This window comes from Dromiciops gliroides, chromosome 6 (genome assembly GCF_019393635.1).
Source record: "Dromiciops gliroides isolate mDroGli1 chromosome 6, mDroGli1.pri, whole genome shotgun sequence".
Lineage (NCBI taxonomy): Eukaryota > Metazoa > Chordata > Mammalia > Microbiotheria > Microbiotheriidae > Dromiciops > Dromiciops gliroides.
Window position 1 is genome coordinate 271145183 of NC_057866.1, and position 15542 is coordinate 271160724.

At 43.5% G+C, this 15542-nt stretch overlaps 1 protein-coding gene across 7 annotated transcripts in view; it reads left to right on the top strand.

Moving 5' to 3' along the window:
• TRPC3 (transient receptor potential cation channel subfamily C member 3) overlaps positions 1–15542 on the top strand; it is a 110730-nt gene that overhangs the window by 23534 nt on the left and 71654 nt on the right. For all 7 annotated transcript variants that reach the window (XM_043972725.1, XM_043972720.1, XM_043972722.1 and 4 more), the window contains exon 2: positions 12825–13596. In XM_043972725.1, the coding sequence (XP_043828660.1) occupies positions 12825–13596 (772 nt within the window). The remainder of the gene's footprint in view (positions 1–12824; positions 13597–15542) is intronic.

The following is a 15542-nucleotide window of genomic DNA, read 5'->3' on the forward strand; positions in this document are numbered from 1 at the left end:
ACTGGGTCCAAAAGAAGGTTTCTGGGTTGTCCATGGCATTGCCTTTAACACAGTTAAGGATGATAAAGATGATGGAAACGAGGTTCTTGTTGTAGGTTTGAACTTTCTGTTTCTGTGTATGTGCCTGTGCACACATATTCATACACATGCCATCTCTGCCAAAGCGTTAGGCAAGAGAGCAATGACTTACCCTAACTAATCTATACCAATTAATTAACTTAAGCAATACTCCTTTGAAGCAGGCTCCATCGTTAGCTAGCTTTTGACAAATGAGGAAACTAGTCCAGAGAGGTACAATAACTTACTGAAGGTTCCACAATAAATCTGTTGCACACTCATTGAGAATCGGTCCTCACACAATCTATTTGTTCTTTCTTTCTATTCATTGTTCAGGTATTTAGCAGAGTTGTGGTTTATTATTTTGAAAGTATGTGTGGATACCTTTTGATTTTTCTTACACCCTGGCTAACTCTTGATGTATCTGACTCCCTGAACATGCCCTTGTAGCCAACAAAATGGTTGCACAAAAGAGAGTACGCAACCCAGTAATTTAGGATCCCCCAGTCATCACCCCCTACCCTAGCCCTCTCCTGAGATAAGGGGAGAGGGCTTCCTCCCATGTTCTCTAGGATTGAGGTTGTTCATTTCAATGAATCAGAGGGTTTGCTTTGTAGTTATAGCTTCTCATACATTGTAAATGTGTCAAACACTGTACAAATATTTCATTAGATCCTCAGGACAACCTCAGGAGGCAGGTGCTAGTATTGTTCTCATTTTAGGGATAGGGATCAGAACTGGACCTGTGGTTATGCTAGGATGGAGAACTCCTGGAAGAGGAAACGCCCTCCACCAAATGCAGAGTAGCACCTTCTTTGAACCTAAGGAGTAGACTAGGGCATTGAGAGGTAACTGGCTTGGAGTCAGTTTGTGTCAGATGTGGGGGACTTGAACCCACATTTTCCTGGCTTTAAGGTTGGCTCTTTATCCATTAATCCAAGTGAAAGTAGATGGGTTAATTGACTTGCCTAGGGTCACACAACTAGTGTCTGAGGCAGGATTTGAACTCATCTTCTTCCCAGTGCTATATCTACTGTGCATGATGTATGTGGTATGTGGGTGTTCAAGGAGGGCTACTCATCCACCTTTGGTAATTATCTTCATCCAGCTCTCACCTATGGCTCCAAGGAGCTGTAGCACACACAACAGCCACACACCTGGGTAAAGCTGTCTCAATAGTCAGGTTAAACCAACAGGCCTCAAACTTATCAGTGAATTAGGAAAATGTCTGCCCCAAGCATGTGAAGAAGACTTCCCTGGGGGAGTGGACAGATGAGAACTTGTTATTCCAATAGCCATCTAGCAGCTGAAGCAGACATCGTGAAATGCCTGGAGCTTGGTTGGACACCAAAGAACATCCAATGTCATCCTGACTTTTGTCTTGTCATTAGACTTCTGGAAGAGAGAATGAGGCTAACTTGATGCACCTTTGCCTCACAAAACCAATTCACCCACGAGTCAAGACATCCCCCTGTGATGTCACTGGCCCTCTTCAAAAATGGAAGGCCAAACAAAGTCTACTGTGCCACCAATTGTAGTCATTACCTCTGTATTCTACTTCTGCTTGGACTTCGGCTCTGTCTCAGATGGGTCTTCCTCTGTTGATCCAAAATTCTCATATTTGTGGTTTCTTACCCTGACTCAGGTACTTACTAGCTGTGTGATCCTGAGCAAGTCACTTAATCCTTTTTGCCTCAGTTTCCTCATCTGTAAAATGAGCTGGAGAAGGAAATAGCAAACACTCCAGTATCTCTGCTGGAAAAAACTCACAAAGAATCAGAAACAACTGAACAACAACTGTGCAGTAGCTCATTCCATTCCATTCATATGCCATACTAATTCAGCCATTCCCCAATTGATTGGCACCCTCTTTCTTTACAGTTCTTTGCTATTATGGTTTGATCTTTAAAAGCAGTATAATATAGTTCTTTATTTAGGTCCTTCCAACATCTAAAACTTGTCATTGCAAAACAATTTTTATGCTTGTCGCTTTTTTCTTTTTCTTTTTTCTCTTTTTACAATGCACACCATATATATATATATATATATATATATATATATATTGCGGAGCAATGAGGGTTAAGTGACTTGCTCAGGGTCACACAGCTAGTTAGTGTCATGTGTCTGAGGCCATATTTGAACTCAGGTCCTCCTGACTCCAGGGCCGGTGCTTTATCCACTGTGCCACCTACATGTACCACCCCCCACATAATTATTTTAATGATTCTAATCAGGTAGGTGGTGAAGTAATACAGACCTGGGCCTAGTGTCGGGAAGACCTGAGTTCAAATCCAGCCTCATACATTCACTAGCTGTGTGACCCTGGGCAAGTAACCTAGTCTCTGTTTCCTTATTTCCTCAACTATAAAATGGGGATAATAATAACACCTACCTCCTGGGGTTCTTGTGACAATCAAGTGCAGTAACATTTGTAAAGCACTTAGCACAGTGCCTGGCACAGAACAAGAACTATATAAACATTAGTTATTATGCATAATATTGTTGATATTTTGGAAGTGATGGGAATCCTGGGAGTTATTGACCATTTGTTATAAATGAACATATTAAACATAAATTATAAATTAAAATTATTCCCTCTGGGGTGGTGCAGCTGGGTGGCGCAGTGAATAAAGCACCGGCCCTGGATTCAGGAGTACCTGAGTTCAAATCCAACCTCAGACACTTGGCACTTACTAGCTGTGTGACCCTGGGCAAGTCACTTAACCCCCATTGCCCTGCAAAAAAAAAAAAATTATTCCCTCTGCTCTGATCAGACCATACCTTTATACTGGATTCCATTCTGGGAGCCATATTTTAGGACAGATATTATTTTTTGTCACATTTTGATAAATATTGTTATTTATAGTTTGGGGTTCCAATTTTTATTGTTTTTTGTTTTGTTTTGTTTTATGGTGAGGCAGTTTGGGTTAAGTAACTTGCCCAAGATCACACAGCTAGTTAAGTGTCAAGTGTCTGAGGCTGGATTTGAGCTCAGGTCCTCCTGAATCCAGGACCAGTGCTCTATCCAGTGTGCCACCTAGCTGCCCCAGGGTTTCCAATTTTTAATCCCTCTTTCCCTCCTTCCCCTCCCCTCTCCCTGAAGTGGCAATCAGATATGGGTTATGCATGTATGATTATGTAAAACATGACCATATTTGTCATTTTGTACAAGAAAACTTGATTAAAAGAAAAAAGTGAAAGAAAGTGAAAAATAGCATGCTTCTGCCTGCTCCATCAATATCAGTTCTTTCTTTGGAGATAGATAGTATGTTTCATCAATAGTTCTTTGGGATTGTCCTTGATCATTGTATTGTTGAGAATAGTCAAGTCATTTACAGTTCTTCATCAGACAACATTGCTGTCTCTATGCACAAAGTTCTCTTGGTTCTGCTCACTTCAGTAAACATCAGTTCATACATGTAGGAGAGATGTTAACCAGCTGGAACATGTAGAGGAGAGCATCCAGGATGAAGAGGGGCCATTCAGATGAAGAGTAGTTAAGGGAACTTTGAGAATGTTCAGCCTGTAGAAAGGGAGGACATGAGAACTACCTTTAACCATTTTGAGGACCTGCACATGGAAAAGGATTTTGATTTCTTGCCGTTGACCCCAGAGGGAGAATGAGGAACAATGGGCGGAAGGTGCAAAGATGCCGATTTTGGTTTGGCATTAGGAAAGGACACGTCAGGTCTGATGAGATGCTTTGGGAAGTAGTGAGCTCCACTTTACTGGACATCTTCCAAGCAAAGGCTGGATGACCCTTTACAATCCAGATTTTAGATCTGCATCAGCTCTAGTGGCCAACTGAGCTTTCAACTCTGATATTCTGTGAGTCTGTAATAGCCTCAACTTAAACACTTTCTCCTCTACTCAAGTCAAAGGCACATTTATGACTTACCCCTTCCTTCATAAATTCCCCTAAAGAAAGGTACCAAATGAAGTTCTTGAGGAGAGCATATCTGCGACCACTCAATCAACAAGCATTTATTATTTATTTATATTATTTATTTATTATGTGCCAGCTGTGAGCCAAGCACAAAGACAAAATGAAAGAGTCCTTGGCTTCAAGGAGCTTACATTCCATCTGAAGGGAGAGACGAGTCCTCATGAAGGTCTACCCCCAGGGAGAGATTGTGAACACGCTTAGGCATTGGCTTGCCATGGTGGTGTCAATTTGACAGTGGAGCATGCTCAGTTGAAGCTTCTCTGGCTTCTCTACTGGGTGAATTGTGTGCCCTCTCACCCTTGGCACTTAGATTAATTTCTTATGAAGTTCCCTAGGGGACCCAGTGAAGAGGATGAACCACCCAAAGTCGTTCAGACTGAAAACATCAAGGAGTCGCCCGGGACTCTGGTTGTCTGCGTTCTTTCACAAAAAGGGAAAGAAAACAGGGGTGTGGATATCTTTGGTCTCAAATGCCTCTGGTTTAGTTTATGTGGAATTTAATGGTAACATTTTTCTTCTTCAGGGACCCTGTCAGCTTTGCAGGGCAGAAAATTGGGTCCCTGAAAAGAACAAATCTGCACTCTTCTCTCTTAATTATATCTCTGTTCATAAAGTACAATCCAACAAATAGCCTGGGATTTGGCTAACAAGCTTACCATATTCTGATGGATTAGTTTCAGGAAAAGAACAGTGGACTCCCAGGTCCCCAAGTGCCCTCTCCAAAGACGCAAGCTGGGAGGATGGGATCGAAGTAAAGGGATTGACTAGATCAGGGAGGCAGCCTAGTTTAGTGCTTCTGGGGTCAGAGGAACTGAGTTCCAATCCCATTGCTGACACTTAATATCCATGTGACCTTGAGCAAATCGATTAATCTTCCCAGACCTCAGTTTCCTCATCTATAAAACAAAGGGACTGAATTAGATGTGTCTTCTAGCTCTGTGATCTTGTGATCTTATGAAGCAGATCTTCCCTGGAGTATAAAAAAGGGAGAAAGTTCACCATCTTTTCTCCCACTTCCCAGTTCCACATGGCATCTCTTGTACCATTTGCCATCCTCTCCTCCCTTCTGCCTGCTTGTCTTCCCACAAAATCCTCCAAGGTCATGGTTAAAAGAAACCCCTGACCCGGGGAATCTAGGTAAACCACCCATATGTAAATCAATCCTTTGTCCTAAGTCACTTGAGTTGCTGTCCTTTGTGGGTATTGCCAAAGGCAGGTAACAGAAGTACGTGCAAAAATACATATAAAAGTAATATGAAGTAATTGTTGAAGGCACTGGCAGCTCTATTGAAGAGGATTTTATGAGTTTATAGAGGAAAGCCTATTAGGAGCAGGTAGGTGGCACAGTAGATAGAGGGCCACAAGTCAGGAAGACCCAAGTTTAAATCCAGCCTTAGAAACCTACTAGCCATGTGACGTTGGGCAAGTCGCTTAAACTCTGCTTGCCTCAGTTTCTTCAGCTATAAAATGGGGACAATCATAACCCATCTCACAGGGCTGTTGCAAGGATAAAATGACATAGTATTTGTAAAGTGCCTAGCAAACTTTAAAACTTTATGTAATTGCTAGTCATTATTATTACTACGAATAATAGTCATAGTATTTTAGTGTAGGTGGAGTAGATCATTACTGACATGATGTGATGGGAAAGAATGCTTTTGGTAAAATGTCAGTTTCTTAAAGACATAGATTTCTGCTTTTGTCTTTATATCCCCAGTGTCTAGAACAGTGACTGACATATGGTAACAAAAGTGGTAACAACAATGACAACAATAACAGTAAGCATTTATATAGCTCTTTGAGATTTGCAAAGTAGGCAGCTAGGTGGTGCGGTGCGCCGGCCCTGGATTCAGGAAGACCTGAGTTCAAATTCGGCCTCAGACACTTGACACTAGCTGTGTGACTCTGGGAAAGTCACTTAACCCTCATTGCCCTGCCTAAAAAAGAAAGAAAGAAAGAAATTTAAAATAAAAAAAATAAAATTAAGTTAAAAACTTTTAAAAAACCAAACATTGAATAAGATTTGCAAAGCACTGTATGTTGGTTGTTTCATTTGATCCTTACAACTCTGGGAGTCAGGGGCTATCATTATCCGCATTTCATAGATAAGAAACTGAGGCAGAGGTTAAATGACTTGCCCAGGGTCATACAACTAATGGGTGATAAATAAATCCTTAAAGCAAATACCTTTACCTTAGTGCTTGAAAATCCATCATTATGTAGATTCATAGAATATTAGAGTTGAAAAGGGCTTTATTCTCTGTATCATCGTCGTGTCTAGAGCTGGAAGGAAGGAATAATAGAGAACTTCTAATTCTGCCCTCTCATTTGACAGGTACAGAAAGAGACACACAGAGAAATGAAAGCAACTTGTCCCAGTTGACAAAGTAATAAGAAGCATATCCAGGATTTAAACTCTTATTCTTGGAGTCCAAAACACAGATAGGCTTGAGAGTTGATTATTAGATTTTTAGCGTGTGCATTTATGTCTTGGAAATCACAAATGATACAAATCAGGCCTTCATTTATTGTTTTCTTGATCATCTGGATGTAAGAAAGTGATGGAGAAAATATTGATAATGCACATTAAACTGAAAAGTGTGTCTTACGTGCTTTTTATGGGAGAGCTGGTTGTTAAATACTTATTAGCACATCCTTGATTCAGGATCAGTGCTCCTCTTTCCATTGTACCCCATTGTCTGCTCTTGTCCGCCTGCTAACTCTGCAGGTGAGCAAACTGGGGCCCAGAAGCTACTTGTCTAAGACTCATAGCAAGTTTGTAGCAGAGTAGGTGGGGCTGTCCTGGGTCTTCTGATTCCCAGCCTGGGGTGCTTTCTACTAGCCCCTCAATACCTCTCCCCTTTGGCTTGAGTAGTATTCTCACCTTAGGCTTCCTGTTAACGTGTAAATGTATTTCAGAGGTGTTACCCATGAAGTCAGTGACACTTTAGTGTGAATCATGCATCCACTTTCCTCTGGGATGAAGGATCTTGGGAGGAGGGGAACAGGAAAAGGAAATGGAGATCACTCAAGGAAGACCTAACTCCCTTAGGCATCTTTCTTCTTTAAGTCTGTCTCTGTTTTGGCTTCCATAGAAAAGATCTAGCTGTAGCACCGCCATTCCCTTGAGATCATCTACAGAACTTTGTTCCCATTTTTGTTGTTGTTGCCGTTCAGTCACGTCCAACTCTTCATGACCCCATTTGGTGTTTTCTTGGCAAAGATGCTGAAGTGCTTTACCACTGCCTTCTCCAGATAATTTGACAGATGAGGAAACTGAGGTCAACCAAGTGAAGTGACTTGCCCAGGGTTGCACAGCTGGTAAGTGTCTGAGGCTGGATTTGGACTCTATCCACTGTGTCACCTAGCTGCCCAATCCCATATTTATTCATTTGTCAGGTCCTGTAGATTACGTGGCTTCAGTAACTCCTGAATCTGCCCCATCCTTCTTGTTTCTATTGGACCCACTCTAGCTTAGACCCTCTTTGTCATGGCTTAATCAGGTCCTTCCATCTTTACTGTCCCATTCCCTCAATTAACTATGCCATAACCAGCTTAATCTGACCCCAGGAGCTAAGTGAGGTCTCAGTTCCAGTCTCAGTCCCATCTGAAGTCTTCAACAAAATAACCAAGGCAGAGATCCCAAAGCAAAGGGGAGCCTGCAGGGCTTTTCAACTGGCTGATAGTGGCTGCTGTAATTCTAGCTGAAGGCAAGGTCACCTGTGTTGTTCAGACAAACCCCCCAGGTTGGGAATTTGCAGAGCTCAGACCAAAAGGCCAGCATTTGGGTTTTGCCCTGGATCAGACTACTTTGGGAACACTGAGAGCTTGTGGGTCTCCTTCCCACCTAAGCTGTCCCTGCAGGACTGGAATAAGACAACACTCAATTACCCAAAGAAGGCAGCAAGCAGCATGATGAAGCATACACAATCTCAGCCCAGACACTTTCTCCAAAATTGCAGAGAGCCCAGTCAGCCCTAAGATAAAGTCTGAACTCAGGAAGTAGGCTGGAGGAATGAACAAACAAAAAGAATTCCACCATAAAGAGCTATTATGGTGACCAGTATACTCAGGAATCAAACTCAGAAGAGACTGACTCCAAGACATCTAAGCAAAGCCTCAGGGGAAAACAGCTTGGGTACAAGTGCAACTAAAATTCCTGGAAAAGGTGAAGCAAGAGGTTTTTTTTAAGAGCTCAAAAATGATTTGATAAATGATATGAGAATCCTAGAGGAAAAAATGTAAAAGAAATGAGAACTGTTAAAGAAAAAAATTAGAAAGAGAAGTAATAGCTTGGCAGAAAAAGTGTAAAAATTAAACCACACAACTGACTCCTATTTTAGACCACCTAAAAGCCATGATTAAAAGAAGAGTCTAGATATAATATTTCAAGAAAACATGATAGAAAATTGCCTTAGTCTCCTTGAACAAACTGGAAACACAAAGAATTTACTGGTTACCTCCTGACAAAAGGAAATATTTTGATGCAAAGCACCATTTTCAATAGAGTTAAGAAGATGTGTGTTTAATCTGTGACTCTGAGGATTTATAAAGAATCTATGTAGGGGGCAGCTAGGTGGTGCAGTGGATAAAGCACTAGCCTTGGTTTCAGGAGGACCTGAGTTCAAATCCAGCCTCAGACACTTAACTAGCTGTGTGACCCTGGGCAAGTCACTTAACCCTCATTGCCCTGCAAAACCAAAAACCAAAACAAAACAAAACAAAAAAGAATCTATGTGACAGAAAGAAGGTGGAGATAGATTTCTATCTTGTGATAACTGTCTTGAATGTTATTTTATGAGAAAGTCATGTAAAGAGAAGTTTATATAGAACATTCTGTGGAGGTTATTCAGAGAAGCTAAAAGATTTTTTCCTGTCACTGCTGGAAAGAAGACAAAGAAAATAATTAATGTTAAGGAGAAATATTAAGATGACTAAGTGACTTTACTTATTATTTGGAGTGAGTTGAAAGATTTGGAAGTGAGTTTACAGACAAGTAGCTCTGACAGTTACATTTTTGGTAGCCAAAATATTCTAAATACTCATATATAAGATATGACAAAGGAGGCATATGGAGAAAAGAGTAAGTTTGGAACAGTCACTGTGGGCACTGAGAGAATTAATTGGAAAATAATTAAAGAATTATCATGGAGCAATGAAGGTCCAGTTGAGATTAGATACCATAAATTTGTAGGGACCTGGTTAACACAGATGAGCCCCTTGGTAGCCTGAGAAAAAGAAAGAAGAAGGCATATGAGTGAAGGAAGGTTTGGGTTTGGCAAGGCATTAGTGGTGATGAAAAAAGGGGGCAAGAGATCCTAACTCAGAAGACAGTGCATGGTTGACCTGGATAACTAAAGGGTCAGGATTATGACAGAGGAAAATGAGGCCACAGCAGGGCAGTGTGGAAAAACTACAGGCTGAAATGAAGATGAAGAAGAGATTTAGGAGGAGTAAGGAAGAGAAAGGGATGAAAGGATAGAAAGCTGTGGTCAGAGAGGAATTTCACAGGTCTAGATCATGGAAGTTGAAGAGTTATTGGGTGACCGTGAGACCAAGGGTATGACAATTCTTGCACACAGCTAAGGAAGAGTGAAATCGTGGGAAGTGCTAAAGTTGATGAACTGGGAAGACATTGCTTGAGGGACAGCAACATGAGTGAAGAATCTAACATACTCAAGTACTTGAATTGAAGGGGGATGACCTGGGGAGCAGTAGACACCTAGAAAGACTCTCTTCTTCGGCAGTGGTCTCCTCAATCAGGTGCAGCCAGAGAGTTGGGGATCGGGATGGGATTTTGCTCTCACCCCAGATTTTGAAGATGTCTCTCCTGCATGGGGATCATGTGCTTTGTACTAATTGTTACAACCGTTCAGTCACTCATTACTCATCAATTGGACCTTAGAGGTCCAATCTTCTCAATTTACAAATGAGGAAACTGAGGCCTAGAGAGATGGTGAGATCTGAATTCAAGTCTCTTGACTCCAAACCGAATTTTCTTTCCACAGCACCATAATGTCCCCCAATTTATTCACAATACGTCTCATTCATTCATTGAACAAATATTTATTGACGGTGTTTACTCTGTGTGTGTGTGTGTGTGTGTGTGTGTGTGTGTGTGTGTGTGTGTGTGAAGATTCAAAATTTAAGTAGGCTGAAAGCAGTTGGACATCCATATAGGTAGAATCAGAAGAGATTTTCAATTCTTGTTCACACTTAAATAAAATACATCTAAAACAAGCACACTGCTGCTTTCTCAGCTTTCCATTTCAACCTGACGGTCTTATTAGCTTTGAAAACCAGTAATGTGAGGAAAGATTAATGTCTAAGTTTCAATCTGTCTCCTACAGACCACACCACAGTTGTTTTAAAAACATTTTATTTTTATTTTCAGTTCCAAATTCCCTCCCCCTCTCCACTCCTCCCTCACCCATTGAGAAAACCAGAAAGATCATACCCATTATCAATATAAGGGCATGCAAAACCCTTCCACAATGTCCACATTTCCCTCACCCCCTAAAAAAGTCCAAGAAAAATAAAGAGAAACGAAACTTGCTTTAATCTGCACTCTGAATCCATCAGGTCTGTCTGGGGGTGTTTCATCATGAGTCCTTTAGAATTTTGAGGGAATCATTGTATTGATCAGAGTTACTAAGTCTTTCACAGTCAATTATCATTACAATATTACTGTGACTGTGTACATTGTTCTCCTGGTCCTGCTTACTTCATATTGCATCAGTTCATATAAGTCTTCCCAGGTTTTTCTGAAACCAGCTCCTTCATTCTTCTAGCATAACAACATCCCATCACAATCATATCCCATCACTTGTTCAGCCATCCCCCCAATCGATGGGCATCCCCTCAATATCCACATAACTGTTTTAGCTACTTTGTACTGACAGGAAACAAAATAGATGCTTATTGGGGGGAAATGGCTAAACAAACTGGTACATGAATCCAGTGAACAAGGATTTGTTAAGCACTTAATGTGTGCCGGGCATTGAGGATACAAAGGCAAAAACAAAGTACCTGTCTGCAAGGAGCTTACATTCTTCCAATGGGGGAGACAAGTAAATAGGTATATATAAGGTATATCTGGAGTAGATGGAAGACTCTCTGAGATGGGAAGGCATTAGCAGCTGGAGGTGGGGAGAAGGGATGGGGAAAAGACAGAGTCAGGAAGGAATCCAAGGAAACTAAGAGGCATGTTGTTGTTTGTCCTTCATTCTCAAAGAGGATCATGACATCAGTGAGATGTTATGACTTGCAGTGAATTGGATTTAAGTGAGGGAGGGCTGTGCAAAGTCACCAACCTCACTCGCCTCCAAAGCCATCTGGGTCCAGTGGACTGATATAGATCAGGAGACTAGAGATGGCCCTGGATGTTTAAGGGAATTGGGGTTAAGTGACTTGTCCAGCATCATGCAGTTAGTAGGTGTCTGAGGTGAGATTTGAACTCAGACTGTTCCAACTTCAAGGTCAGTACTCTAGTCCCTGTGCCACCTATTTTCCCCAAGAGGCATGAATGAAAAAGAAGAGCATTACAAGTTTGGGGGCAGCCAGGGTAAAGGCATAGAGATGGCAGAAGCAATGGTATTTTTGAGGGACTACATGTAGGCCAGTGCTGTGTTGCTAGAATGTAGAATTAACAAAGGAGAATTAAGTGTAAGAAGACTGGAAAGATAGGAAGGGGCCAGGTTGTGAAGAGCTTCAGAGTTTTTATTTGATCCTGGAGGTGAGAGAGAGGCAATGTGAAAATAAGAGACATCAATAAAAAACGAATTTTTTAAAAGACTGTATCTTGAGAATTCAACTAGCAATAGCCCTAGAAGAATGTAAAGTAAACGTATAGCATTACAATTAGATTATACTTTTTAAAATGCACGGGATGGTTAATAAATTTACAGAGAAGGGGAATGGACAGAAAGAGTCTGGAATATTGTATGAGGAGTTTGGGAGGAAGTCCAACCTTTTGGATAGAGTCCATGATCTTTCAGAAGATCATTTAGGGGGCAGCTAGGTGGCGCAGTGGATAAGGCACCGGCCCTGGATTCAGGAGTACCTGAGTTCAAATTCGGCCTCGGACACTTGACACTTACTAGCTGTGTGACCCTGGGCAAGTCACTTAACCCCATTGCCCCACAAAAACAAAAACAAAAACAAAAAAAGATCATTTAGTCTCATGATATACATTTGAGGAAATCTAAAGGAAGGCTGTATCTCCATTTTCCTCCTAGAAAAAAGTACAGTGTTCAAAAAGAAAAATTGTGCCTTGCCTTAAAAAATTTTCATCATAAGGAAAATTCCAGTCACTACAACACAACTTCATCTTTTTTAAAAGGTGGAAGGCCTCGTATACTTACTAACCGAGAGACCCTGAGCAAATCACCACTTACTAATCTAATTTAAACTGATCCAATCCACATTTATTAAGCACCTACTATGCGCTAAGAGCCGGGGATACAATTATCAAAAAGAAAGGCGGCCTCTAACTCTTTGTGCGTCCTGGACCCCGTTGCCGTCTGATGACACTTAAGGACCCCTTCTCAGAATCAGGTTTTTTAAGTCAAAAATAGACTACAGAGGATCGCAGAGGGAGCCACTTATACTGAAATACAGTAATCAGGATTTTTTTTAAGGTCACAGACCCCTGGTGGAGTCTTTAATAAATGGTTGGCCCTGGGCAGGAGAAGGCTGCAGGGGATCTCGCGGAGTGCCAAATGGCCCTTGAGCTTGGCAGCCGGGAAGGGGTGTGTGTGTGGGGAGGGGGGGGGTGCCGGCTGTCATCGCCTCCGGTGACTCTCTCCTTGCCGCTGATTAGGTCCGTGGAGCGGAGCCCAATGACCACCAAGCGGCTGGCCGTGCGGGAGAAGGGCCGGCGGCAGGCAGTGCGAGGCCCCGCGTTCATGTTTAACGCCCGCGGGCCCAGCCTCACGGCCGAGGAGGAACGCTTCCTGGACGCCGCCGAGTACGGCAACATCCCGGTGGTGCGCAAGATGCTGGACGAGTCGGAGACCCTGAACGTGAACTGCGTGGACTACATGGGCCAGAACGCGCTGCAGCTGGCCGTGGGCAACGAGCACCTGGAGGTGACGGAGCTGCTGCTCAAGAAGGACAACCTGAGCCGCATTGGCGACGCGCTGCTGCTGGCCATCAGCAAGGGCTACGTGCGCATCGTCGAGGCGCTGCTGAGCCACCCGGGCTTCGCGGCCGGCCGCCGCCTCACGCTCAGCCCCGGCGAGCAGGAACTGCGCGACGACGACTTCTACGCCTACGACGAGGACGGCACGCGCTTCTCCCCGGACATCACGCCCGTCATCCTGGCGGCGCACTGCCAGAAGTACGAGGTGGTGCACATGCTGCTGACCAAGGGCGCGCGCATCGAGCGGCCGCACGACTACTTCTGCAAGTGCCCGGACTGCGCCGACAAGCAGCGGCGCGACTCCTTCAGCCACTCGCGCTCCCGCATCAACGCCTACCGCGGCCTGGCCAGCCCGGCCTACCTGTCCCTGGCCAGCGAGGACCCCGTGCTCACGGCGCTCGAGCTCAGCAACGAGCTCGCCAAGCTGGCCAACATCGAGAAGGAGTTCAAGGTGAGGCGGGCCCCGGCGCTGGAGGGGGTGTGCGCCCGCGCGCGCGTGTGCGGGAGACCGGGGGGAGCTGTGGGTCAGCGCGAGTGTGCAAGCACGAGTGAATGTATGAGCGGATGTGAATTGTGTGCGCTCGAGTGTGCAAGCGCGAGTGCGTGTGAATGTGTGTAAGCGCGAGTGTGCATGCCCGAGTGAGTGCGAATGTGTGTAAACGTGATGGGGGGGTATGTATGTGTGTGCGTGTGTGCGTGTGTGTTGGTCGAAGATTGGGAATGGTGCCGGAAGGTAAGGGAAGCATCCTTTGGGGCTACACATCTTAGTGGGGTGTTTCTGTTTTTTAGTTTTCTTTCTTTCTTTCTTTCTTTCTTTCTTTCTTTCTTTCTCTTTCTTTCTGTCTTTCTTTCTGTCTGTCTTTCTGTCTGTCTTTCTTTCTGTCTGTCTTTCTGTCTTTCTTTCTTTCTTTCTTTCTTTCTTTCTTTCTTTCTTTCTTTCTTTCTTTCTTTCTTTCTTTCTTTCTTTCTTTCTGTCTGTCTGTCTTTCTTTCTGTCTGTCTTGCTGTCCGTCTGTTATCGACCTCTTTGGCTGCCTTACAAAGCCTATAACTTCCTACTCACCCCGGCCCCTTTCCAGGAGAATGGTTTTTAATGCATAAAATACAATACCTAGAAGTACAGAGGAAACCAAGTAAAGTATGTTGAAATAAAGATATAAATCTTGTGTATGTGTGTATGTACGGATGTGTGTACGTATGTATATATGTGTGTGTGTTTTACCCCATTCATGTTGACGGATAGCCTGACATCTCTGCACAGACCAAAGAGAGGTTAAAACTGGCTTAGGCTGTGCATGCCCTGGCCTCGGAGATTGTGGGTGCTCTGGGGGACCATTAAAGAGGAGTCGGAAAGTGGGAGCCAGGAACTCCACCTCAGATGCTGGGCAAATCTCTTTGCTTCTGGGACTTCAGTTTTTTCATGGGAAAAATGGAGCAGGGTGGGGATGGCCGCTATGTCCTTGGAAGGTCCCTTTCAGTTCTAAACCTGAGATCCCATGATTCTTCTGAGATTGTCACTTATGGCTTGAGGTCTTCGTTCAAGCTTTACAGATGACTAACTGATATACCGACTGCTGAACTAACAGAGTCTGGGGGAGGGCAGTATCCTCTGCTCCTTGCTATTTCTTGATGTTTAGAACATCCAGTTAGAATTTGCCATTTATGGGACCCCAGAGCCAGAGCTGGAAGGGACCCTGGAAGTCATCTAGCCCGATCCTCTCATTTTAGGAATGAGAAAACTGAAGCCCCAATAAACCAAGTCACTTGATCAAGAACTTGAAGGATGTCACGATTTGAATCCAGCTCCTGTGTCGACAAATCAAGAGCTATATTGGTTGTTTTTCTACTATGTCAACAGACATAATGGGGAAGCTCCCTCTAGAGTGATGGACCTTAGTGTTTAGACCCATACCCCTCCAAACCATAGTGCTTTGTGTTCCCATGCTTTGGGGAAGGATTGTTCAATTCTGTCTGACTATAGCCTTATTTGGGGTTTTCTTGGCCAAGATCCTGGAGCGGTTTGCCATTTCCTTCTCCAGCTCTTTTTACAGATGAGGAAACTGAGGCAAACAGGGTTAAGTGACTTGCCCAGGGTCACACAGCTAGGTAAGTTTCTGAGGCTGGAGTTGAATTCAGGAATAAGAGTCTTCCTGACTCCAAGCCTAGCACTCTATCCACTGTGGAGCCACTTAGCCATTCCTAGGAGGAGTTAGAGACAGTTTATCCCTTTTAAAAAAGAGAGAGTGGGGATTTTTCTTGGTATTCGTAGCCCCAGATTTCGCCTACCCTGTTGCAGTATGCAACTGATTAATTACTGCACCTCAGTCTCTCCTTCTTCTGCCCCTTTCACACACACACACACACACACACACACACACACACACACACACACACACAC